Source organism: Zeugodacus cucurbitae, chromosome 4 (assembly GCF_028554725.1).
Source record: "Zeugodacus cucurbitae isolate PBARC_wt_2022May chromosome 4, idZeuCucr1.2, whole genome shotgun sequence".
In the NCBI taxonomy this organism is placed as follows: Eukaryota; Metazoa; Arthropoda; class Insecta; order Diptera; family Tephritidae; genus Zeugodacus; species Zeugodacus cucurbitae.
Window position 1 is genome coordinate 58,783,894 of NC_071669.1, and position 17,271 is coordinate 58,801,164.

Below are 17,271 nucleotides of genomic sequence, written 5' to 3' on the forward strand. Positions count from 1 at the left end.
CACGTCATGCAAGCGATATCAGTTAATCTCTTCATTAATCAGTCAAAAATGATTTACTGATAAATAAAGTAATTAATTTTAAGGGTCTAAAGCACATATTGATAAGGATTTTAGCTATGTTATTATAATAACATAACGTTATATATAATGTGTGTACAGTATATTATTATTCCTCAAGATAAAAGAAAAAAACAAATAATAATAACGAAAACAAGAAATATATAACAATATTTTAAGAATTAATTTGTTATTAAAAAAATATTTAGAAATACATTGTAATTGTAATTAGTAAACCATTCCATATCTTATCGATAAATTAACATTTTTATTTGAATACCACATTGACTTAAATGAATATGGCATCATCGTGCGTAATACGCATTGGCAGCACAGGTTGCAAACAGCAGCGTCTTTTTCTGCAGAGGGTTTATTGAATCACACCGGTCTGTTTTATTTCGTGTGCAAAATAATTTTAAATATTTTGTTGCAAATTTAAACAATAAATAAATAAGTATTAAAATGGCGGCTGCGTTAAACGGTGTGTTCCCGTCAACACTACAGGAAAAAGTACAGAAATCGAAAATATTGGTGGTTGGCGCGGGTGGAATCGGTTGCGAGATACTAAAGAATTTGGTGCTTTCCGGCTTCCCTGATATCGAAATTGTAAGTTATTCAGTGAAAAAATGTGAATAAACATAAAGTAAAAAGTTTAAATTTACTCCTATTTCATTAGATCGATTTGGATACGATTGACTTGAGTAATCTAAATCGTCAATTCTTGTTCCATCGTGAGCATGTGGGCAAGTCTAAAGCACAGGTGGCACGCGAAAGCGCTTTGCAGTTTAATCCGGATGTGAATATTAAGGCATATCATGATAGCATAATGTCGTAAGTTTAAACCATATTATAATTGTTGCAGCTGACTTAACAGTTTCCATTTTATTTCAGTACCGATTACGGCGTGAGTTTCTTCAAGAAATTTGACATTGTACTAAATGCGCTCGATAATCGTGCTGCACGTAATCATGTCAATCGTATGTGTTTACATGCCGAAGTTCCATTGATTGAGAGTGGTACGGCTGGCTACAACGGACAAGTTGAACTGATCAAAAAAGGACTAACACAATGTTATGAGTGCACACCAAAGGCGAAGCAGAAGACCTTTCCAGGTTGCACCATACGCAACACACCATCTGAACCCATACATTGCATTGTGTGGGCAAAACATCTCTTCAAGTAAGTCGTGTGGAAATCATTCAAAAACAATTCTTATAAATATTTATTTTAATTTTTAGTCAATTATTCGGTGAAAGTGTGGAAGATGAGGATATATCGCCAGATATGGCCGATCCCGAAGCCAATACAAAAGATGATGAAGAGAAGGGTGAAACAGTGGATAAAGAAGTCGCCAAAACTATACCAGAAACTGAATCGGGCAATGTTGCTCGCGTAAATACTCGACAATGGGCCAAAGACTCAAGCTACGATGCTGCCACACTATTTAATAAATTCTTCTTTGACGATATAAACTATTTGCTATCCATGTCCAATCTATGGAAAGAACGTAAGGCACCCACACCTTTGAAATGGGACAATGTATTGCTCAAACAGGATAATGGCGAGGAAGTAACTGCCGAAACCTTAAAGGATAACACAAAACATTATCATAAAGTGTGGTCACTAGCTGAATGTGCCACAGTTTTTGGCGATTGTTTGAAGAAACTGAGCGCAAGCTTTCTGAAGTTGGATGACGGCGAGTCGCTGGTGTGGGATAAAGACGATCAGCCTGCAATGGATTTTGTGGCCACTTGTGCAAACATACGTGCTTATATTTTCGAAATAGGACGCAAGTCGCGTTTCGAGGTGAAAAGCATGGCCGGCAATATTATACCAGCTATTGCCACAACCAATGCTATAACATCGGGTGTTGTGGTTTTGCAGACATTCAAGGTACTGCAGGGTCAACTCGATAAATGCAAGTCGGTGTATATGCGTTTGAGACAAAATCCACGTCAACAGCTGTTGGTGCCGGAAAAGTTCCTTACCGCACCGAATCCAAATTGCATTGTGTGTTCTTCGGAACCAGCCGTGCATATACGCATAGACACCAAACGTATGCGCATTAAGGACTTCCGCGATGATGTGCTTATTGGAACGCTAAATATGGTTAATCCCGATGTGGTGGAGCCTAATAAGGGTATTGTGGTTATATCGTCGGAAGAAGGTGAAACGGAGTGTAATGAGGAGAAGCTCATGTCCGAAATGGGTATAGTCGATGGTGTGGTACTCAAATGCGATGATTTCTTTCAAAACTACGAACTCGATGTTATTGTAATACATTTCGATGCTGAACGTGATGAGACGTTATTTGAGGTGGCATCCGATAGCAATCAAATAAAGCAAAAGGATAGCGCACCAGTTGTGAAGGAAAGTAATGGCAGTCAAGCAGCGAAATCAACAGAAGAGGAGGATGCCGCTGATGGTCCATCTACATCCAAGAAGAGTCGCGTGACCGAAGTTGTGGACGATGATGATGATTTGTGCTTGATTGAGGATGATGAAGAGGGTAATGCGGAGGAAAAGGTGGTAGCAGCGACGGACAAGTTGTCTGTTGCCAGTCCCGTTAAGGAAACACCGGTGGTACTTCAAGGTGGTAGCAAACGTAAACCCTCTGAACCAGTTGATGACGATGACATTACCGAAATTAAAGATTCCGATGACGAGGAAGATGATGGACCGTCGCAATCTAAGCGGCTGCGCCCTGATCCAAGCAATGAAGTTATAAATATTGATTGAACAATTTTCAATAAACATTCATATTCAATTAATGTCGATTTTCATGTTCATCAAGAATTTTTCGTTTTTAAATCAAGTCAGTTTATTTTAAATCATACTTATTTTAATGCTTAACATCAACAATGAAAACATCAACTGTACGTGTGATGTTTGTTTAAACAGTCTGGACTCTACATACTATTAAAGCAAAAAATATCTAGCACAGTATGAAAATATCGCTTTTTTTAAGTCGAAAGGGATTACATCGATTACTTAACATACATACATATACCTAAGTTAAATTAAAATTTGGCATTATCATTCCCGTTTATAAATATAACTACGTTAAACTGTACTCCTCATCGGAGAAGAGATAAGTGCAATTAAGCACCTCTTCAGGTGTCTCAACAGTATCACAATAGTAGCTTCTCGGTGCTGGTATGCGCTGCAAACACATTAATGGTAATTGTTGTTTTTCAAATATGCCGGCGTTGGAGGCTACATTAGTCAGTGCCTTTGCACCAGTAACACGATAAAAGCCACAACGTCGTCTACCATATATGGGTATAGCCGCTTCATATGGCGGACCAAGTATATCGAAGAATGCTGCCATGCCGCCAACTGCTGTAATTTCATGATAATTGCGTTCGGTGGGTGTTAACGTTGCGCATTCCGAATTTGGATCAACGAATTTCGGTTCATTTGCGTACCCATAAACCTCCAGCGAGTTGGGGTCATACAGCGGTTCGCTTGATTTTAACGGTTGTTTTGTATAACATTGCACTTTCAACTTTCCGAAAAGACCGCGTAATAGTCCATGCATGCAGGGGTGATCATGTAATGGCATTGTATAACCTTCACGCATCACAAATACACTCATGGACACTATGTCGTTTTCGAAAATATGCACATATGTACATGGTGCACGTCCGGGTTTCCTGAATATCGCCTCGAATTGTTGCGGCTGAATTTGTATGTCGCGAATTGTCAATTGTTCCGTTAATTGCTTCAGCAGCGCGAAATTCGTATTGAAGGTGGCTTTATTCGATTGATCGAATGTTTTGAACGCCTGCCGCAGTATTTTTACAAATAGCGAGGACATCCTCACCAATTTTCGTTTGGAACAATTTCTCTCGGTAAAAGAAAAGTTTTGCACCAATAAATAAAATCCGTACGTGATTTTTTCAATATGCCAAAATGAACATCTGTTCAATGTTGTGGTTACTTACAGTGCTGCCACTGTAAGTAAAAAAACAGTTATATTTCATAAAATCGTTCGATAAATTAGTAAAATACTGGTTTTTTAAATGTATCGATTTGCGTATTAGGGTGTTCAGAATTTAGTGTAATAGAAAGTACCAAAATTACAAGTATCAAATTAGAATAACCCTACATTTGTTGGTGGTTTGTAAATTTCCCCAGTAAATAAATATTGGGAATTTTTGAATATCGATGCTATAGAATGCTTCAAAAAAAAAAAAAGGTGAGCTCCTCTGAAACAAAGCTTAAGGCTATACCTTTGGTTTAATCAGATAGGTTCTGTTTCTATTTAGATCTGATCGTTCCAATAACACTTTAGAGGCTTTAAACCAAAGATATGGTTTCCTCCGGGATCTTTTGACTAACGTTCCTCGAATGAAAACACGAGTCCTCAAGTCAAAAATAAATATATTGAGATTTCTACTGCTTTTACGGAACTTTCTTCGCTTTTGCGATATTGTTTTATTGATTATCCAGCCCTGCTGAAACAGGATGAGATGAATCGGTTTCGTTGGACATACAAAGAGGTGACTAGTATCATGCGAGAACTCGTTGCAAGCAGGATATATTGTCTGAATGTGAAGCTTCGGTCTGGATAAGTAAGAGTTTAACCAGCTACAATATCCGGAACGAAGTTGCGTAAGGGACACTCTGTTTCCTGGGCGAACTGGAGCTCATCGTCTGCTCTAGGTGGTGTTTTGATTCTAAGTACGCCATTCGCTGGTAGGGAAACAAGGAAAGTGTTAAGGGCTCCGCTGTGAATGGCAGTGTGGTCGGCGTTTTGCGTATTTTTATTATGAAATTGTAATCTAGTTCGTTTTGAGCTCTACATATACATATGTACTTGTATATATCTCTACAATTTTACATATACTCTCATGTCTGCCATGTTGTCCATTGTCGAAAAACATGTTCTAAAACCTTTGACGAAGTTGTTGACTTGGCAATTCAATGTCGGAGGCATTAGCTAATCCTCAAACAAGCAATGTCATTAAAACACGATATTTTAGACAACGGCAGTTATATCAGTATGTCAACGCAGTAAGCACGAAAAGCTTGTACAATTGTACTTAATGAACTTGATTTTGTATATTTCGGTGGTTGAGTCAAGCGGCCAGTAGATAGACTTTAGTATGGACTATTTTAATGAAGTCTTAAATCTTATGTAAATAGGATTTTGAGTCAATTCTATATTCTTTCTTTGGGAGCAGTAGACCCCACAGAAGAGATGATGTTGATATCTGGAAAAAATATATAAAATCGAATGCCCAAATTTCTTCCATTGTTCTCCACACAAGTCCTCAAGATTTTGACTTTTCGGTTCCTTGTACCTTTGCCATTGGTTTGTCTTGGGTAAAGTTTCACGCAGTTATATTCCGTATGGGCTTAGTGGAAGATCTTACACTGGTGCTTTAAGCTGCCGTAGAAAGAATCGAGACAGTTCTATCATTAGTTGACAGATATCTGAAACATTGTTTGATTAAGTAGTTGTTTTTGATGTTCGTGGTGGCTCGAGAGGGTGTCTCCGGTGGTCCTCTCCATTAGCTTAACTACATCAGCTTTGGAATTGAGTTTGTCTCTACTCAATTAATTTATGGAGTCGGAAATCAGGTGGGATTGGATCCACTACAGATATTTCAAATGAGTAAAATTGTGAAAATAATTTGTTAATATTTAGGAACGAATTCAGTAAATCAGAAAATATACTTATCAATCTGATATTCTACTCGTAAACAAGAAGTAGAAATGAAATAGCTAACGCCTGCTTTAACCTTAGTTAATGTCATGGTAATTTTTCTAATTATAAATACATATATACATCTATTATATATTTCTAACTAATTTCCATCTAATGGTTCTAAAACACGCTCCGTTTACAGCAAATGTGCTAAAATACGTAATTGCATAACTGTAGGTGGCAAGCGTTTAATGAGCTAAAACTGTCTCGGTTAATGTCTTGAGTTTATGAATTAAGTAGTGAAATTAAAATTTGCGCGATTTTACATATGTCTGCGCATAGGTAGTGATTTATTTCATTCGAATGATAATTACAAGAATTTTCCATTAATTTGATAAATGTTTCGATGATTGAATTAAAAATTATGTAATCAGCGCAAGCTTAAGTCAGCTCTTTAGCTACGAGATAGCAACAACCTTCTCATATCTATAGACCGCAAGTGTAGGTTAGAGTCAAGGTCAACCGATACAGCTGATTGCTTTGATTATGTGGATTGATTCCAACCCAACCGCGGTAAAGTCTAAATATGAATAAAAAGTTTTTTCATAAGGAACCACAAGAAATAATAATTCCAGAGGATTTAATATTTGGGACCTGTAAAATGTATTAGTGGTTCTGTGGTCTCACAAAATTTGTACAATCCTTTATTTCACGGATTACATCAAGAACTTGAAGCTTGAAGTTGGTTTGGAATCGAGATTCGAATAAAGGTTATTCTAATTATAATCAAATTAGACTATGCTCGACCTTGGATTTTAATGCAGATATTATTTTCTACACTTTCTCGAACAAACTATAAGCCCATAATAAAACATCTTGTAAAATCCATAACTTCTTAGGATCCATTCAAATGAATCAGGTCCAAGGATAGTAAGCTCCTTTTTATGTTGTTGTAGTTCTAGTGGTATTTCCAAACATTTTTGCGAGGAGCTTTGCTTTAGACATTGTCATCATCGGCCTTCATCATCAAGACTAGGGAAGCTCTTTCGAAGGCGTAGGTTCACAGGTAGGTCGGTATAGTGGATGTCAAACGACGCACTTAGGCCTTAGGAGGTAGAGCGGTGTGAAATTACTCGGTTCCAAGGATATGAAGGCTCTACAGGGCTTCAATGTTAAGGTCTCTGTATTTTTATGGGGTAGAAGGGGTCATCGTGTATTTCGTATGGGAGAGGGGACAAGCAAGAGATAAATTACCTTCAATGATCTAACAAGTTTTATCATCAATATTTTTGTTCTATACGGTTCTATATACATAGTTCAAGAGATTGCTACTTTCCCGATAATACATATTTTGGTGTTTCCATAGTTGGATAATTTTTGAAGTATCGACGAAGCATTATCATCAAATCGAAGTTCAACTGGTCCTACAACTTCGTCAGGGTGAATAGAAATTAAAGCTTGCTTACGTCAGAGGACAGTTAATACGTTTTTCGATTCTCAATAAAATTTGTTTTGTTATTTTTACACAGCCGGATCTATATTTCTAAAATTCACACGAATTTCCTCCGACTGAAACCTCTCTTGAGATGTCCATGAAGAAAGTTTTGGATATTTCTTGATGTATTTTTATAATTACGTATAATCTATGTTCATTGTTTTCCTAGCTTCCGGAAATGCCTTGACGATGTATATCTATAAGGTAAGTTTGGACCTCCAGTTCGGAGGGGTACTCCGAAAAATTAATGCATTTTTAGAGACTTTTGAGACCCTTTTAGAGATAGTCAGGCTAGCCGAGATCACTACTAAAAAAATTTTGATTCTATTAATAGCTATTGGAATCCAAATGGCATTACTTAATAATCTCATTTATAAATCATACGAGTCCACTCGATATATTCTTATTTGGGTATTAATTCATTCGTGTGATTTTATATATTTCCACGAATTCACTGTGATAAAAGTGTTCGCAATTTGTTTACGTTTTTGTAAATTTGTATTATAATATATTATGAGAAACGCTTATAATTAAGCTTAATTAAGCAATTGTTTAATTTGTCAATTCAGATTGAAATCTTTGCTGGTAAAATATGTCGACTCACATTTCAGATTTATTTAATTTTGATTTTTAAATTTGCTTTTGTTTCAATATGGTTTTGAAATTCGCATTTCCGGTTGGACAATATATAACGGTATAATATATAGCATCAAATTATTGCACCTTCGCTGGTGACATTAACTCGAACTTCTGATTTTAAAATGCATCAAATGCTTTGAACTAACCTCAACTTTTTTAGCCAACTTTTTGCGTATCTAACAATATAATTCAATTAAAGCTCATGATAAAAGCTGCAATTATGAACTATAAACTAATAATAATAGTTATAAAATATTTCCTGACAATTGTGCATTAAATGCGCAATTAACACTAAAGTCCCCACAATTACAATAATAATGATGAAGCAATTTTCGGACAACGAAGAATTGTCTGAAAGTACGAAATTAATAAAAATCGATGCTAATCACCTACTCAATTGGCGAATGTTGATTACAAAAAAAGACAAAAATGGAAAAAATAAATAAAAAATTAAATTTAAATAATAATAATAAAAGTCTAATCGAATATAATGAGTGGATTAAAGAGTTGAAAGCTGATTTTGCGGCGCACACATTACCGATCGCGGCGAGTGGGTGGTTCTCCAGTTCGGTTAAATTCAAATTGATAAATTTGTGTAAAAACCAAACTTGTTTGCTACTTAATTTTATTGTTACTTAATTTTGGAAATGTATGAGAGTGTAGTTAATTGCGTGAAAGGATTGACAAGTTGAATTTCCATAAAAAAAGCAATTTTAATGCGTAGAATGATTTAGTAGAAGCATACGAGTAATGGAAATGAATCAATGGTTGGTAAAATAATCCAATTTTCCGAGATCTATTATACGAGATGTAATCAAAAAATAACGGGAATTCTAAAATTTAAAATTTCACGGGTTTGGAAAGTCAAATTGTGAAAAAAGTTAATTTTTACCCAAAAACAATAGTTCATATTCGCCAATCATGGCACCGTGGGACTTTTTCTTATTTCCAAAAATAAAGAGAATCTTAAAGAGTCATCATTTTACAAGCATACGAGAAATCATTGAAAGAGCCTAAGGCTATCGCAAAAATCGAGTTTGAGAAGTGTTGCGACGATTGGAAGAAGAGCTGGCATAAGTGCATAATATCGATTGGGGACTATTTTGAAGGCAACAGTTTTAATGTAGACGAATGTATACATATTTTTCAAAAAACTAAAATTCCCGATATTTTTTGAACATAACTCGCCACATAATTTCATTGAAATACCTGACCTACTCTCCGATATGCATTTATGGTAGGTACAAGTCAACCAGAAAATCTCCTTAATCGGTGTCTAGGGAAAAAATGCACCAGCCTAAAACGGAGATTCCTCGCGTCTTGGGTACCAACTTTGTTTAACACGGCACCAGCATAAATTTCACCAACAATATAACTCTGAAGATCAAGAGCAGAAGAAGCCTTGCCAGGTAATTGAGATCCCATTCACGAAGAACAAAAATTACGCCTATAAGTCTCTCATCATTCCCGACCCATTATACAGCGCAGAAAAATAGACGATGACAACCCGAGATGAGAAGGTACTTGGAGCATTCGAGAGAACTGTTCCCTACAAGATCTTTGGAGTCGTCTGCGTAAGTGTGGAGTACCGAAGGAGATCGCACCACGAATTGTATGAGATCTTTGACGACATAGATATAGTTAAGCGCATAGAAGCGTTGACATAAACAACAAAACGACGCTATGCATGATTACTTTGGATATTACGTTCAACAGTTATAGACGTGTAAACATGGAGTTCACTCACGCCGAAATTCGCGCTATTTTAAAGTTTTCCTTCATTAGAGGCAAATCTGCTAGAGAAATGTTCCGTGAGATTAATTTGGATGGAACTCTATCACTTCGAACTGCGGAGGAATAGTTTCGATGATTCAGAGCGCACCTGCTCTGACACCATGGATAAGCCAGCCGGCGGAAGACCAGTGACGACGAATACTGATTAAATCATGGAAAACATCGAGTTAGATCGGCATGTGGTATCTCGTGACATCGCCCAGGAGATGGGAGTTAGTCACCAAACCAGTTTAAACCATCTGCAGAAGGCTGAATATACAAAAAAGCTTTTATGTTTGGGTGCCGCATGATTTGACGCAAAAAAACCTTCTGGACCAAATCAACGTCTGCGATATGCTGCTAAAACCGAACGAACTCGACCCATTTTTGGAGCGGATCGTGACTGGCGACGAAAAATTGATCACATACGACAATATCAAGCGAAAACGGTCGTAGTTTAAGGACGGTGAATCGTCCCAAACAGTGGTCAAGCCGGGATTGACGGCCAGGAAGGTTTTGCTGTCTGTTTGGTGGGATTGGAAGGGAATCATTCCCTAAGAGCTGCTCCCATATAACCAGACGCTTAATTCTACCATCTACGAACGCTCTTGGTAGTGTAAATTTGAACTCAAAGGAGGCTTGTGAAAAGTGGCTCTCCGAGTACTTTGCAAATAAGGAGGGGGGCTTCCAGGAGGGGGTATTATGAAGCTGCCGTCTATATGGAAACAGATTATCGAACGAAACGGCGCATATTTGAACTAAATCCGATAAAGAGCAAAAATATTTTGGGAATCAAATTTAATACATGAATGATTCAGATAAGGATAAGGAGATTTTAAATCTTATATTATATGTTGGTAATAAAATCTCAAAATACAAATAATTCTGATGAGAAAAATTTGGAAAAATAAGGTCTTCTTCTATATTTCACACATAAAATCAAGAGGTTCTGCCAACTATTTAGCAGAGTTGTGTTCGTCTATATACATTTTATTAAAATAAAATATTCCATGAGCACATTATTTGTCTAACGAAGCGTGTGTGTAATAGATTACTTATGTTACAGTGTCCCTGGTGTTGACAATGTGATTTAACCGATTTGTCACACTTCATTGGGCGCAGAATACACAAATATACATATATCAACATGTGTATGTATGTATACACCTCTAAATTGATTGTTTAATTATCTTGGAGACATAATTCGCTGAGCGCACAAAGCCAAACATCGCATTAGTATTATAAGCAAATTAAAAAATGACAAATCAAAAATGTTTCAAAATGGATTTACAACGCAAAAAACAACAGAAAAAAACAACAAAATGTACAGAAAATCAATAATGTGTGTACATTAACGAAAATTGTCAAGGTACTTAGATTGCAATAAAAGCAATTTCAATTTCTATTCAAACAAATTTCAGCCTGCCACAAAATGCCATTTAACAAATTAACCGCAAACTCATTAACGCCCCATAGTCTCCCTCTGTGTGTATGTAGGCACAAAACATGTGTTGACAAGCCTGTTTTTTGTTATTTGTCACTTGGGTTTCTGGTTACAACTTCAGAGTTTCTTATTGTCACTTAAGTAGGCATTATTAAAGCATAAGACTTTAGATAAAGCCGACATTTGAGACGTACTATAGGCTGGTCCACGGATGCCTGTATGTAATGTTATAATTAAATTTCAAGTTGAGAAATGTATAACAAATTGTATTGGTTAATCGTTTAGTTTTTAGTGGGTAACCGCTACATTTTCCGTTAATAAGCATAGCCTATAAAGGAATTCTTGTCAGTGCGATGACTGTTTGAAATAAAAAGCGATTGAAGTTCTAACGTAATAATTAATCTAAAAAATATATTTCCAATTATTTTAACATCGAATATCCGTATGTATATATGGTTGTCATATAACTGGATGAGCGAGGTTCTCAAGATACTATCAGCTTCTCCGATAAAAATCTCAATAGATGACTTTCGAAACACCTGGTCAAAGGTCAAAAAATGGTAATACAAAAAAAATATACTCCGATAATATTAATATAATAAGATAATATAATCCGTTAATAATTCAAAAATTTGAAAGAAAATAGTTTATATATAAGCATATATTTATATTTTATCGTCATTGATTCTAATGCAAATCGAAGTTGCTGCGACTTCGTGTAGAAAATCTGCGTGACAATGCACATTACAATAGATATCAGGGTTACTTGGTTCATAAATAGTCGCACGATTCTTTTGCTTATTCGATAGTTTATAGTTCAAAAATATCCTGTGAAATTGGCAATGTCGCGATCAATCGCAGGTATAAGTCGCTATAGCCGAAACTTTAAACTCGTTTTTCTCGAAACGACATTTTTTTAATTGCTGACATCATAACTGAACGAGAAATAGACCAATTCGAATTTAAACTGAGTATATATTTACTATACAATGACATACGATCTTTTTTTGATTGGTTGATAATTGTCAATTTGGCATTTAAAAAAAGACCATTTTAACAGAACCTAATTTAATAGAACTACGTCAATTTGATAATTTATATATTTATCCTATTTATCTCAAACAAGTAAGGAAAGGCTAAGTTCGGGTGCAACCGAACATTTTATACTCTCGCAATTTATTTAGAGATTTACCTATAATTTCGGTGAAAAATTACCCTTAGGCACTGAGTTCTTCATGTTCGATATCAGGGGCCTTGAAAAGACATGGTTCGATTTTGACAATTTTTCCACAACTGATGTCATAGCTCAAATACAGTATTCGTGTAAAGTTTTATTTCGCTATCTTTATCGGTTCCTTATGTATACATTATAAAGTGAACGAATCAGTAGGATTCAAAATTGAGTTATATGGGCAGTGGGCGTAGTTGTGAACCGATTTCGCCCATATTCCACCAGTGTCATCAGGGTGTCAAGAAAATATTATATACCGAATTTCATTGAAATCTGTCGAGTAGTTCTTGAGATATGGTTTCTGACCCATAAGTAGGCGACGCCACGCCCATTTTTCATTTTGTAAAAAAATCTCAGTACAGCCTTCTGCCATTTCTTATATAAAATTTGGTGTTTCTGACGTTTCTCGTTAGTGAGTTAACCCACTTTTAGTCATTTTCAACCTAACCTTTGTATGGGAGGTGAGCGTGGTTATTATCCGATTTCTTTCACTTTTGGACTGTATTAGGAAACGGCTAAAAGAAGCGACTGCAGAAAGTTTGGTTTATATAGATTTATTGGTTTGCAAGATATATACAAAAAACCTATTTGGGGGCGGGGTCACGCCCACTTTTCCAAAAACATTACATCCAAATATGCCCCTCCATTGCTTTATTTATGGCTTAGTTATAGCTCTTTATGTGTTTTTGGTTATCGCCATTTTTTGGGCGTGGCAGTGGTCCGATTCCGCCCATCTTCGAACTTAACTAACTTATCTAACTCGTTTAGTTTTGGGTGTTACAAACAACCGTTTGACAAAACTATAATACTCTCTTAACAACTTTTGTTGCGAGAGTATAAAAACATAGAAACATTCTATCGAGTACTTTCTTTTAAAACAATTCTCGAAAATCTCATAATTTTTTCATGGGTTACACTGGTAATAGCCCCTTATGAAAATTTTAGCCTATTAACAATACTGATACTGAAATAAGCCAGTTTAGCACTTTGGCGTGATAAGTTCGATATATATACCAGTAATATATCTATTAAAATCGCATTTGTTCTTTTTATTATTTTATTTAAGTTAAAGACTGGTTTCTGGTTTCATTTTCTTATAATGATAAATGATTTATTTAGAATTTTCTGAATTTTTCTTGGTATAAAATAAGTTCCAACTTAACGATCTCTTACATTTATTTTGAATATTTGATTGATAAATATTGTTTTCTAGAATACCAACAGAGGCCGGTAGTGGTATTCTTAGATCACTGTGTGTATTCAAAATATGGTGGGGCTTTATATGATCTTAGAAAATCTTACGTAGAATAAGGTGGTTGCAGAGTTTTAAAGGTTTTGTCAAGAAGATCAAAAAGATTTAAAAAACGATTTGTAAAAACACTGGTCTGGCAATTAGAATAATGTATTCGTATCTATAAGCGACATTGTTTTAATAATTTTTAATTAATTTCCAATGCAAAAATTGCAAAAAAAGCTAAAACTTTTGAAAATATTCGAGAATGGAATGAATAACAACTTGCTTGTGCATTGCTGAGGATTGGGATCTAAGTATTGTTCTACGATTACTTGGAATAATTTCTGTATCTAGAGCATACAATCAAAAGAAGTTTCTGATGATATTGATATTAGGTTCTCTAGGAAAATGGTGGGCATTGAATCAGTTTTGAGAACTAAGACACTGAAAAAATCTGCTAACAAGCAAAGCGAACTCATTGAATAACGCGAAGTAATATTTCTTATTTTTTAGTACATTGTTTTGAAAATCATATATTTAATCTTCACTGAAGCGCTCGTCTTCTCAAGTTAGTGAGAATAATGTTGATGATTAGTGATGTAATATATTAACTTGTGTTTTAACAATATTTATTTTGTCGGCTGTTTTTGGCGAATTGAATCAATATACATACATATATAATATTAATTCCTTCTTTCAACAAACGTTTTACGGAAATTTTCGCTGTGGTTGACAAATTTTTGTCGGTTGTGTTTTTTTTTTAATTTTGTCAATTAACAGCATTTATGTAAATATTTTATTAATTAAATTTTGAGTAATTCATCATGCCTTTTTAAACATTTCTTAAAATATACTTTCGAAACAATTTAATTTTTTTTTTCAATTCTGGGATTTTATATCCCCAAAGAATGCATATTCATTGAGTTTTGTCATTTTCAACAAACTGAAATGTCATTGTTATGAGTTTGATGTAATTCGTCAAATAAATTTCAAAATAAAGCTCATTTGTGTCAAATAAATTTTGAATATTAACCTCACGTGTTGTTCACACCGACAACAATTAATGGGATTCATTAAATTAATTATTATAATTCCCGGCAATAACAGTGCTCATTAACAGACGCAAGAAAAGTGTAAAGAAAACACTCTTTTGAAAGCTTTCTGATTCCAAGAAAGCTCTAAAATGTAGCTTTTTAAAGCAGAATCTTTCAGTTAGAACTTTATTAAGAATTTTGGAAAATTTGAAAGTATTATAGATCACAATTTTTACAACTGATTTTCTTTGTTTTATAAATCAAAGCTTTTCAACTAAGCTAGCGCTATCAACGCACACTCTTTCAAATCGCTCTTTCTCTTTATACGCTCACAAAATAAAAAGAAATATGCAAATTTTATCAGCTTTTTTAGTAACGAATGTTAAAAAGATGTTTGTGGAAATGTGCGAAAGCAGCAAGAGCACATCACTACTGTGACGACGTGAGCAGCCGAGACGAGCGTTAGGATAGTAGCCGAAGCGCCGAAACAAGTAGTTTCCGGCGTGCACTCACTTTATTTGTTTGATGTTTGTGTATGTGTTTGTGCGCAGATGTTCGCCAGCACGATGCGGCAGCTCCAACGTCGAACGACAATTTTGCGCCGAAAAAGACTTGGAGCTGATGCGATCAACAACAAACGCTCAGTGTTGCTCGTGTCGCCAAAGCGCCTTGTCACGCTACGTCGTCCGCTGTCTTTTAAGCGTCGCTAACGATTATTTCTGCATTACATATTGTAAGCATTGCACAGGGATTAAGTGTGTTTTGTAACCAAATGGATTATAATAAAATGAAAATTAATAAAATTTAATTAGTGAAAGTGTGTGAAGAAAATGATAAAAGCGCTAAAAGCGTAGATAAACGGATTGTGAACGATGAGGCTTGAGGAGTTTTGAGAAAAAAAATAAATCCTTTGAAACAATTTATTGGTTCATTGAGTGATATTGATATTTAAAAAAGTTTCAAAAATAACTGTGTTGAATGAAATAATTATTTTTGAAAAAAATTTTAAAATTTTCGAAATAGTTATGATAAATAAAAATTTTGAAGTCCAAAAACATTTTCGAAAAACAATATTGAAATTGAAAAAATTTTCGATATAGTTATGATAAATAAAAATTTTGAAGTCCAAAAACATTTTCGAAAAACAATATTGAAATTGAAAAAATTTTCGATATAGTTATGATAAATAAAAATTATAATTTTGAAGTTCAAAAACATTTTCGAAAAACAAAATTGAAATTTTTCGTAAAAAAAAATTCGAAAAAAATTTGAAAATAACTTAATTATAATTTCTTTAAAAACAATTAAATAAATAATAACAAATTGATTCAGATTTTCGAAAATTTTCAATAAAATACAATACATTAAAAAAATTACAAAAAGTCTAAAACTCTTTAAAATGTGAAAAATATTTCTAAAAACACTATAAATATTAAAACATTTAAAGTTCTCAAATACCAAAAAACAACAACGACAGCATCTTACTTACAGTACCTCACATTGCAATGTAACTCATCAGAAATTCAAATTTCTCGTTGCACTTGAAATGCTTGTCTCCATTAAGTTAAGTGTATATAAATTAGTTGTAGCTTGAAGGTTGTGGGCGTTGCAGCAGGCAATTTAGCATATTAATGGACAATTGCATGTCGTAAATGTTGGCATGAGTTTGTATATGATATGCTAGCCCCTATTCGAAGCACACGCCAGACACAATATTTTGTAGTAAATATTTTCGCTGAGAGTGTTTGCGTTAAAGATTCTTATTAAATAAATTTTTGTGATTTATAGGAAGCTTACGAGTTGTGTTCAAAAAATAACGGGAATTTTGATTTTTTGGAAAATAAAAAAAAAGTTATTCCAACGTCTATTTTAATGTGGTCGGCTTCAAAATAGTCCACATTCGATATTATGCACTTATACCAGCGCTTCTTCCAATCGTCGAAACACTGTTCAAACTCGATTTTGCGGATAACCAGTAGTTAAGCTCCTTCAGCGATTTCTCGTATGCTTGTAAAACGATGGTCTTTTATGGTTCTCTTTATTTTTGGAAATAGAAAAAAGTCACACGGAGTCATGTCTGGCATAAATGGAGGCCGGGACATCATTACAGTAGAGTTTTTGGCCAAGAACTCACGAACAAGCAACGAAGTAAAAGCTTTTAACAACAGAAAATCAAGTCAAGCTTTTAAAAACACATATAACCTTAGCGGCTGGACTCTTCAACCTCGTGAAATTTTTAATTTAAAAAATTCAAAATTCCCGTTATTTTTTGAACACACCTATTATGTGTATTTTTAAAAATAAGTGCATTGAAAAACTGTTATCCTTGGGATAATGAAAGCATTTTAATGTCATCAAGCTCCTAAAAACTTATCTAACCTTAGCGGCTGGACTCTCCAGACCAATAAATTTTTTAATTGAAAAATTCCCGTTATTTAAAGAAATATATTGAAATCTCAAATAGTCCAAAAGGTACTTAGCCTGTAATTCGAAATCGAAAATTTCCATTATGTAAATACGCTTAAGTAAAGTTCCAATTTGTGGAAAGAGTCTAAAAATACGTTTTTGGAGGTCTTCAGAATAGACCTGTATAAGCTGAAGAACTCTGTTTTGAGTTGAATTTTACGAAATGCTGAGTTATAAAGATGATCTATCCTCACCAAGTGCATGAAACTACTCAAATACATACATTCTTGCCATTATAGACT

At 34.6% G+C, this 17,271-nt stretch overlaps 3 protein-coding genes across 4 annotated transcripts in view; 2 read left to right on the forward strand and 1 right to left on the reverse strand.

Annotated features, from left to right (window-relative positions):
- The first annotated feature begins 383 nt into the window (after positions 1 to 383).
- Positions 384 to 2,853, forward strand: LOC105220838 (SUMO-activating enzyme subunit 2). The gene is made up of 4 exons (XM_011197366.3): positions 384 to 663; positions 734 to 888; positions 949 to 1,236; positions 1,296 to 2,853. The coding sequence occupies exons 1-4, from the start codon at positions 520 to 522 to the stop codon at positions 2,794 to 2,796; spliced, it is 2,088 nt and encodes a 695-aa protein (XP_011195668.1). The 5' UTR covers positions 384 to 519; the 3' UTR covers positions 2,797 to 2,853.
- LOC105220837 (2-aminoethanethiol dioxygenase) lies at positions 2,854 to 4,025 on the reverse strand. Its single transcript, XM_011197365.3, has one exon. The coding sequence runs from the start codon at positions 3,875 to 3,877 to the stop codon at positions 3,116 to 3,118; it is 762 nt and encodes a 253-aa protein (XP_011195667.2). The 5' UTR covers positions 3,878 to 4,025; the 3' UTR covers positions 2,854 to 3,115.
- Positions 4,026 to 15,140: 11,115 nt separating this feature from the next.
- LOC105220835 (transcription factor stalky) overlaps positions 15,141 to 17,271 on the forward strand; it is a 41,931-nt gene continuing 39,800 nt past the window's right edge. Inside the window, exon 1 of one of the 2 annotated variants that reach the window (XM_011197362.3) lies at positions 15,141 to 15,296. The gene's annotated coding sequence lies outside the window, so the exon portion shown is untranslated. The remainder of the gene's footprint in view (positions 15,297 to 17,271) is intronic. The other variant, XM_011197364.3, reaches the window with a different exon arrangement.

What these genes read in the sequence shown, in the direction of transcription:
- LOC105220838 (XM_011197366.3), top strand. Translation starts at nt 520, where the DNA reads ATGGCGGCTGCGTTAAACGGTGTGTTCCCGTCAACACTACAGGAAAAA. An exon ending in GCTTCCCTGATATCGAAATT is followed by an intron (nt 664 to 733) that starts GTAAGTTATTCA and finishes CTATTTCATTAG; the next exon opens with ATCGATTTGGATACGATTGA. An exon ending in TGGGCAAAACATCTCTTCAA is followed by an intron (nt 1,237 to 1,295) that starts GTAAGTCGTGTG and finishes TTTAATTTTTAG; the next exon opens with TCAATTATTCGGTGAAAGTG.
- LOC105220837 (XM_011197365.3), bottom strand. Translation starts at nt 3,877, where the DNA reads ATGTCCTCGCTATTTGTAAAAATACTGCGGCAGGCGTTCAAAACATTC.